The following is a 10,253-nucleotide window of genomic DNA, read 5'->3' on the forward strand; positions in this document are numbered from 1 at the left end:
TGTGTATATATATATATATATAAATACATATATGTATACACATACATACATATATATATTAAGAATGTAGAAAATATTTAGTAATGAATAAAATTTAACAACAAATGTGGGGTTATTAGTTAATAATAAAAGACACCATTTTGTGACGACAGTTTAGACAGGCTTTCCCATTGCCAATGCTACCTTGGAACCACACAGTGCTTTAAGGTTTCTTTCAAATTTCAAATTCAAGCCCTTTGTTTAGGACTCACATTTTCTTTTCCCTTAATAATATTGTGATAAATAATGATTACATTCAAGTTAGCTAATAGCATTCATTTAATTACTAGATACCAGAATTGTATTTCTTATAGATATTAGTATGAGTCTTAACTGTGGGAGGATAGGTCCAATAATAAGGAAAGTTAAAAATGAAAAGGGAAAAAAGGGGATATGGAGAAAGAGTAGCAGGAGGAAGAAAAAGAGAAGAAGATAAGGAGACAAGGATTAAGGAAGGATAAAAGGAGCAAGGAAAACCAAGAGGACCAAGAGTGGTAGGAGAATAGAGCAGAGAATTAGGCAATTGCAAAAGTTTGAACTGCACTCTCCCTCTCTCACCCTGCTGCCTGCTCCCACACCCTCCCGGGTTCCATCATATGTCCTCTACCTCGGAGCCCTGCTCCAAAAGAGTTTGGGAAAGAAGAAACATACACACACAGACTGTACTCTCTCTAGGTAGGTAAATACAATTTCAATTTACCTCAACGGCAACTTTGTCCCTAAAGTGCAGTTTCACGTAAGTGTTGCTTAATCCTCACCCAGTAGTTCACATGTTACCTTGAACTTTATTTTGTGAAGCAAAACAAATACAAGGTTGCTTTGAAATCAGTGAGATTTGTGTTCCAGAATTTACTTCTAACTTGTTTCCATATTATTTTCTATTTTTAAAGAAAAATAGTATTCTCATTGTACAGGCATTTTTTTTGCAACAACTCAGAGTTGCTGTTCATTCAACATATGCTTACAGTAAAATTTAGTCCCAATATTCCTCTTTAAATAGATAAAGAGAGTGGAAATAATGAGAATGTTGACACATTGTGAAAAATATAACCAGTGTCACTGAACAATGGATACATAAATTATTAAATAAGAACTTAATCTTCTGTGTAAATTTTTACCAAAAATACAGTAAAATATAATTTTAAAAAGACAAAATTAACAGGAATGCATTACTAGTAACAACTTGTTTTGCATCTTCTATAAATCATAATTGTTTCCACAGTGTTTCATTTCTTAACCATCAGGTCAGGGATGAAAGGAATATGCTCAAAGTTGTTACCCGGATGCACCGAGTGGCAGTGATCCTTAAACTCTTGGTACAACAGTTTTCCGTTCTGGAAACAATGACAGCCTTGGACTTCAATGACTTTAGGTGTGCATTTGTGCTTTATTGTTATTAAAATGTATAGAAATAACATATGGAAGAACTAAACATAAATATCAATGACTTGGTAAGATGTTGTTTTGTTAATTAACTCTAGTGATTACCAAAGAAATGTATTGATTTTAAAAAATAAATATTTAAGTAAATATAATTTACTTTTTTATTCCAGTGGGATCAAAGAAGAATGTGTATGTCGTGTGGTGTGAGGAGCTTATCCTCCTAATGAAACTTTGCCCCTATAAGCACACGGAGAAGCCTTTAATAATAAACTGTTTAAGAAGTTATTAGGTACATTTCATCACTTATTTTTCCATACAAATGGAATGGTAAATTTACTTCAATTCATCATTTTGTATTCATTTTTTTTTTCCCCACAAAATGATTTTAGGTCACTTAAAAAAAAAAAAAAAAAGGCCAAAATGGCTGATATAAGACAAGTAATTAAATTTTACAAAGTAAATTTAAAAAAAGAGAGAAACAGGAGTGATATATAAAAAACCATGTCAGTGAAATGTGTCAGCATAATTTATGTGTTGGATCTTAAAATTTAGCTGTAAACTTTGATGGAGCCAGAGCCAAATGGACTAAAATGACATAATTTTCAAGGAGAAACAGCTTTCTTTGGCACCAAAAATTAATATATTTTTTTTTTTTCTAAGAAAACTTCTAATAAAGTCTCTGAGTGGTGGTTAGCACTCAACTACTAACCAAAAGGTTGACAGTTTGAACCCATCCTGAGAAGCCTTGGAAGACAGGCTTGGAAATGTACTTCTAAAAGTCACAGCCTTGGAAACCCTATGGACAGTTCTACTCTGCAAATATGGTGTCTACGTGAGTCAGGAGACCTGGTAGCTTAGTGTCTAAGGCACTTGATTGCTAACCAGAAGGTTGGCGGTTCAAACCCACCAGCCACTCCTTGGAAGGAAGGTTGGGCAATCTACTTCAGTAGTGATACTGCCTCGGAAACCCAAGGAGGGGTCACTATGAGTGGGGTCTGACTTGACGTCACATAACAACAACAACAACACATGAGTCAGAATCGACTAGATAGCAACTAATAACAACATATCAGGTGGATTGTATGATGTAATTGGCAGTGTCCTCAATATGTTTGACAAACAATAGAAAAGTAGTATAATTTCTTTGTGTTGGGTTTAGAAAACTTAATTCAGCACTAATTTGATGAAGAGAATTTACAAGGATGTAAGAGTTTGAACATTCATTGGAAGTGAATGAGAATATTAATGTTCTAGTGCCTACTACACGCTGGGCAACACCCCATTCATTTTACTTTGTTAAATACGTTGGCCTCAAAATAATACTAGGTAGCTAGATTAAGGATAACACTTAAGAATAGTATTATTTTTGTGTGGCATTGAATAATATTTATAAAGAAACTTTTGTTGTTGATGGCACCTAACAACAAAAACAACAAAAATTTCTTTATAAATATTATTCAATCTCACACAAAAGTAATACAAAGTAATCTGTAAAAAGTAATACTGATGGGTTTGAACTGCTGACCTCCTGGTTAGCATCCAAAAGCCTTATACACTACACCACCAGCCTCCTTATGTATATACATATATACAATATTTAACAAACTTTCTCACTTAAATTGATTGACTAAATGAAACAATGATGTTCATGTAGATTTTCCTTATTTCAGTAAGTCCAAGTCATAAATAACCTAGGCAGTTATTTGTCTTCTAGTGTTGGTGATATCCAGTAGATTAAAATTGATTAACTCTCACTAAAAAAGAAACTATTGTAGTGATTTACAATGTCAACTTATCTCTTCCTTCTCTTTCCCCATTTATTCTCAAAGAGAGTATTTATCTCCAGCATCAGGCTTCCAGAGTTTGCAGTTCCGTCTATTAGAAAATAAGATAGGTGTTCTTCAGAATATGAGGGTCCCTTACAACAGAAGACATTATCGTGATAACTTCAGAGGAGAAGATAATGAACTGCTGTTTAAGTCTGAGCAGGAAAAAACACTTCTACAACTAGTGGAGGTACATGCTCAAATCTTCTTTCTAAAATCTATTCAGTACATCTTGTTAATTCAACTTTTGCTAGATTATATTTTTAAAGTTCATATCAAAGTTGCATCAATTGCCTCAAGAAAAACAGAAATACATATTTAAAAAATGCATCAACTTGTAAATTTAATGTATTGAAATATTTAAACTGTTAAGAAAAAATGTTGAGGACTCTTTCAAGAATTTCAGAAGTTTGTATGTAATTAATTACAGGTTAATATTTAATAATGTCTTCATCTAATTAATCTTTTTAAATATTTCTACTAAGCAAACTTTATATAGCTAATTTTAAATTGAATGTGGTAAATTACTTAATAACTTTCATTTCTTTCAAATATTCCACAACTGAAAATTGCCACCTGTTTGGTATGTTTCTTAACTAAACTAAATCTCTAATAGTAGACTTTTCAGAAAATTTTTTTGCCTTCACATCCAAATTCCCTAGGAGGTCTATAAGTAATCTTGTGAAATTATCCATTTGTTTCTTCCAAGTAAATTTATAAATAAGAAGTATATGGTTTTGATTTCTTTACAAAGACTTCCTTTGAAAATTAAAACTTCTCTTCTGTTGAATTAGATTTTGCTCACTAATCCCCTGGGTACTATAAGTGTGGATTTAGGTTAATGTCTTATATATAAAGACATATAAAAGCTTATATAGATAGAGAGAGAAAGACTCACAAAGCTAATTTATAAACTAAAAATAGGTTATATGGGAACCCAGAGAGATGCATGAATTAAGTTTTATATCTAGGTTAAAAAGTCTTGTGGGATCTTAAAAATAATTTTGTGGGTAGTTGATTTTAAACTGGCTAATTATATAATATCCTTACATTTAGAAGTCATACCATATATATAGAGGGAGAGAGAGGGAGAGAGAGCGAGAGAGCTGTAATTTCTTCAGCTACTAAAATATAAGGTACTATGAGAAAATAAATTACCAGATGATTTTATTAAAACAGTTTAGATGTCTTCATAGGCTTATTGAACAAATGTGAGATTTCTGTAATCATGTATATTTTAAGAAATAAAGAGTAGTAAATATTATTAATTATGATTTCCCTAAAGATTTAAAAAGTAAAATATGATCCATTGCTATTTCATAAATGAAGAAATTGAAGTGAAAAGAGAAATATTTACAAGTGAAAACTTATGACATATATTTCTCCAAACTACAAAGATTTACTGGTTCAAGTTCATATATTTTAGTTATAATTCATTTTACATATTTTAATTTTATCATATATTCACCCAAAAATAATATTTCCTTAAGGCATGGCTGGAAAGAACACCAGGTTTAGAACCACATGGATTTAACTTCTGGGGAAAATTTGAAAAAAATATTATGGAAGGACTGGAAGAAGAATTCATAAAGATTCAGGTATTTGTAATGCTATGAATAAATATATATTTACTATAGAAGTATTAGGAATTTTATTTTAATCATTGTTTACTTTTCATTTTTCTTACATTCTTTTTCTTTATAGATGTATCATCTTAGATGTGTTACATGATTGATTTAATTTTATTTATGTTCAATAAAAATGATACCAAATTAAGGACTTCATTGTAGGCAAGATTTTTGTCTGTGATAAAATAGCTGAGATTAATTTAAAAAAAAGAAATCCCATTTCTATTGAAAAGTCTACATTATAACCAGTTTTAAGCAGGAAATGTCACACAAAGGACCCACGAGCCAAAAAATTAGCCATATAATTTTTCCTTCATTTTTGTTTGTTTATTGCATCCTTCATTTTCCTTAGGCCTACATCTCACCCTGTCTTCACTACTCAAACTTGGGAAGAGTTATTTGTGTTTTATATTTTGAGATGCTGGATAAGATAGCTCTTAACTCATGAACTTTGAAATCACACATCCACTTGTTAATAGCTGTGTAATATTGAGCAAGTTCCTTAACTCCTCTTTGACTCAATTTTATCAGTAGTCAAGTAGAAAATAAGAGTATCTCCAGTGGAAGGAAGTTGGGGTTACCTACTTCCCTAAAGATTTACCGCCTTGGAAACCCAATGGCGATTGCTATGAGTTGGAAACCACTCGATGGCAGTGAGTTTGGTTTTAGGTTTATTTTTATTTTTATTTATTTATAATATGGAGGCTTTGTGACACAAAGTTTAAGTGCTGTGCTTCTAACCAAAATCTCATTGGTTCAAATCCACTAGCTGCTCTGTGGAAGAAACATGCCACAGTCTGCTTAGGAAAATATTTGCGGCCTTGGAAGCCCAATGGTACGGTACTATTCTGTCCTATAGGTTCTCGATGAGTTGGCTTTTTTTTTTTTTACAGTATATTTATAAGATTGTTATGAGCATTAAATTATGTTATAATTTATTAAGCATTCAGAATAGTAGCTAGTGTAATTATTTCTTCATCTCCGTTCTTCATTTTTTTCACTTTTCTTATACAAATGACCTCTATGTATATAAAACAATGTCTGATTTTTATCTTTAATTTTCCTATATGTGACATTCAATAGTAATTACTAGTTACTGTCTTTTGAACATTATTTTCCTTTGGATTTGTTGACATGACATGGCTGCCGTCTAATCCATAGCCTCAATTTTTCTATCTCTTTTATAGGCTCATACTTCTTCCTCAGTCTAAGTAATGGTGGAGTTTCTAAGTGCATTGGCTTAGATACTTTCTATTCTCTTTTGTTGGATAAACTCATTTATATTCATTACCTCAAAAACTACTTATACCTTGATAATTCTCAAATATTTACCTCTAGCTTAGAAATTTCTTTAGATTTCAGATCATATATCTACTCTTGTTCTTCTCAAAAGCGCACTGACAAAGCCAAACTTTTGAAACTACTCCCTGGGTCAACTCTCATACCAAGTTGGGGAAAGATTGTCCTTGACAAACCATCTAATTTGTCAAGGCAGATGCCTATGAGTGATCCTTGGCACCTTCCTCTTCCTCAGTGTTTTATTCAAACTACTACTAATTCTACTTTCTAAATATCTGCCAAATATCTCCCTTTTTTACCCAGTGACTGCAACAATGGGCTCAAACATAGCAATGATTGTGAAGATGGTATGCCAAAGGGCAGTGTTGAGTTCTGTATTACACAGGATCACAAAGAGTCAGATGGCATCTGACGACAACAGCAATCTCCCTTTAATTTAACACCATCACTCATCCTAAACTATCATTCATTTGGGTTAAAGTAATAGTTTCTGAAGTATTGTCTTCCTCAATCTGGCTCTATTTCAATTTTTTCTCCCTGCTATTGTCTGAGTAATCTTTTCCAGATGCAAATCTGATCACATTCCATGTTTGCTATAACCTTTTTTGTGCCTCCCCATTGACTTTAGGATAAAGATAAGAATCCTTAACATGGCTGCAGGCCCATCATGATCTTATGTGGTCCAACCAGAATTAACTTCTTTGATTAAACAGCACTTAGCTTTTGAATTTACCATGTTCCCATTCAGCACCAAGTCCTGAATATGTGTTATTCTCTATACTTGGAATGCTCTTCCGAAAGTCACTCCTTCCCATCCTTCAGGTCTCAAGAAACACTTCTTTAGGAAAGTCTTTTCTGGCCTTCTTACTACTGTGTGTTATTATGGCACTAATACTCCTTTACCACATTTTCTTTGGTTGCAATTTAATGCTTACATGATTATTTTATCAATTTTTATTCACCTAGACTCTAAACTGTGTGAGGCCAGGGGACTTGGTTTTTGTTTAGAATTGTACCTCTATCACCTATCAAAACAAATGACAATAGGCATATATTAAATATTTTGATGAGATAAACATTAATTGACAAGAATATTCCACAGAGTGTGATTATTCTGATGAATTGAAGGGAATTGGATTAATTCATTTGCTTCAAATAAATTATCAATGAATTCAAACAAGAATTTCTTTAAAGGAATCAACAGATAGCAAATAATTTTTTTAAAACATAGGTATTCTGACTAAGAATCCTGAACTTCTCCTATTTAGAATTACTTTATCTCTTTCTAAAATTTGATCATTATTGACCACTTGTGGTTATCTCCAATTTTATCTATCTGAGTCCATTTACCATGATATTTATAAAAGGAATATTTAAATTTAATAAATTATTCAAAATTAAATAAAAGGAATGAATGTGTGGGGCATGTCTTTTCACAGGAAATAATTTTTAATATTGTATGATATGGTAAATGTTCCAAATACACCCTTTTGCTAACTGAGCAGTTTATTTCTCATCAGCAAAATTTTCTCAATAATAAAATTCATTTGAGAATTTAATGCAATATGTTCTTTATAGGCTAGGGAAGAATCAGAGGAAAAAGAGGAAAAAATGGCTGAATTTCAGAAACAAAAAGAGCTGTTACTATCTCTGTTTGATGAGAAACGTCATGAACATCTCCTCAGTACAGGCAAGTATTTTATTCTAAGACTCTTTTCTGTGGAATTTATGAATGTGAGATTGAAACATAATTGTATAAGACTATTGAATCTTACCTGAGGTAAATAGAATGAAAATTGAGAAACTATTCATAGAAACGAGAATGTTATCTACAAGAAACTTGTATTAGGTTGTTATGGTCAGTTTATTTCAAAGACATTAATAAACATATTTTAAAGTATAAGTCAGACATGAAGAATACCAAGATAAATTGAACATATATTTTCTTCAAGTAGTTTTTACTCTACCCAACAGAGAAGTGAAAGCTAATATTTATAATCTGAAGTATTAGAGTAGAGGTAGGATGAGGAAAGAATAATGCTGCAGTGAGACAAATGTTGGCTATTCAGAAGAAATAAGTTTCCCAAGTCAACCAGAAAAAGCACACATTTAGATTTTGTTGTTGTTGTTGTTGTTATGTGCTGTTTGAGTTGGACCCGATTCACATTACCCATCCTTGGGTTTCTGAGGTGGTATCACTATGGAAGTAGATTGCCCAATCTTCCTTCCAAGGACTGGTTAGATTTTTAGTATAGTTGATACTGTTGTGGTGGTTATTTGTTGTTGAGCGACTTCCAGTTCATGGTAACCCCATGTGTTACACGTTTTATTGGGTATAATCATAATGGAAGAAGATCGCCTGGACTTTCTTTAGTGGTGGTGTTGGATAGTTTGAATCATAGTAGTACTCAAACTGTTTGCTCTACCTAGCACTAGTATTGTTAACATGAAACTAGTTGATTAATAAAATCAATGTTTTCTGTAATTCTTTTCTTTGACTTGATTTAACTTTTTGTGCTTATCTTATTTGGAACTCTGGTGGCATAGTGGCTAAAGCATTTGGCTGCTAACCAGAGGTCAGTCAGCAGTTCAAACCCACCACCAGCTGCTCCATGGAAGAAAGTTGAGGCAATATATTTCCCTAAAAATTTACAGTCTTGAACACCTGTATACAGGGGTTGCTGTGAATCAGAATTGACCTGATGGCAGGGGGCATTGTAAACTATCTGAAAATCTTTCTTAAAACAAAAAATAATTTTTATAGTACAAGTTAAAAATAGCAGTCTATGAAAGTAGTATTAAAGTCTGTAAACCTAAAGATTTGAAGTGTTTGCTAAAACAAATAAGCAAACAAACAAAAAATAATTAAGGAATGGCAAAGTCTTATTTTTCTGCAATTAGATACAAAATTTTTTGTAAAAGTACACATATGAGATTTTACATAATATTTATGCACCTTGAAGCCAAGTCAACTATCTCAGTGAATTAGAGAAAATGACTTTTCAAATGAAGCTTATTCATTAAATATTTTCTATGTCATAATTTCCTAATACAATGCTTTTATTCATCTGAGAATTTAAAGTAGATCAATATAGATATTGTTTATATTTTAAACTATAATGTTAAAATAATATTATAAATAATAGGATTTAAAATACAAGGCACAGAATGGTAATTTAAAATAAAACTCACATTGTTTTCTAAAGCATATAAAGCATTTCATTATTTATAGTAATGATGCAAAATTTAACATAAGACCGGATTAAATTACCTATTAAATTAAAGACCACTATGCATTTTACAGGTGAAAGACGGATGTCATACCGAGCACTTCAGGGGGCATTGATGATATATTTTTACAGGTAAAAGCAAAGCAGAAGAAGAGATACAAAAGTTGAAATTGAAGGAGTGGATATAGATAATAAAACAAGTTTAAAGTTTACAAGCTACCATCATACTATATTATAGTCACTTAGTTTTAAAAGAACACAGAAATAACTAGTAGTAAGGTTACATGAGCATTATTTAACTTGTAAATAGCAAAGATATAACATTATCCCTGCATTAGGTATTTAAAAAAAAAAAAAACACTCCACAAATTAATCAAATATCCTTTTTATTAAATTTGACATAGAGTTTCTTAAGGAGTCAGTTTATTTTATCTCGGAAACTCAGTGATAAATGTGTTCTGTCATTCAACAATATTCTAGGACTTTTCCTGTTTTATAAGATGAAGAATGGATAAAGAGAAGTCACCTTATAAGCTTTTGTTTATTTACTTAGCAATTTCATGTAAAATTGCCTTTGCTGTCTAAAGTTTTTGGAGTATCCCTCATATGTCCACTTATTCCCCACGCATGAGGTTTCCATCTTCATGAACTAAATGCGGAAAAATAGTGGATTGCACACTAGCAAGAAGACCTCAAAAATCTATGTTTACTGAATCATTTTTTTCTTCCTTAAATTTATGTATTTTTTTTTTATTTTATTAGGATTTGGGTGAAGATTTACAGAGTAAATTCACTTTTCATACAGCAGTTCACATATACTTTGTCTCATGTCATTGACCAAAATTTAC

General features: G+C 31.6%; 1 protein-coding gene across 1 annotated transcript in view; it reads left to right on the plus strand.

Annotated features, from left to right (window-relative positions):
• TDO2 (tryptophan 2,3-dioxygenase) overlaps positions 1-10,253 on the plus strand; it is a 46,547-nt gene that overhangs the window by 4,671 nt on the left and 31,623 nt on the right. The window contains exons 5-9 of the mRNA XM_007943978.2: positions 1,284-1,411; positions 3,252-3,438; positions 4,739-4,846; positions 7,754-7,865; positions 9,480-9,537. Of these exons, the coding sequence (XP_007942169.1) occupies positions 1,284-1,411; positions 3,252-3,438; positions 4,739-4,846; positions 7,754-7,865; positions 9,480-9,537 (593 nt within the window). The remainder of the gene's footprint in view (positions 1-1,283; positions 1,412-3,251; positions 3,439-4,738; positions 4,847-7,753; positions 7,866-9,479; positions 9,538-10,253) is intronic.

The sequence above is a fragment of the Orycteropus afer genome, unplaced genomic scaffold (assembly GCF_000298275.1).
Source record: "Orycteropus afer afer isolate SDZICR_OR568_19922 unplaced genomic scaffold, OryAfe1.0 scaffold00116, whole genome shotgun sequence".
NCBI lineage: Eukaryota > Metazoa > Chordata > Mammalia > Tubulidentata > Orycteropodidae > Orycteropus > Orycteropus afer.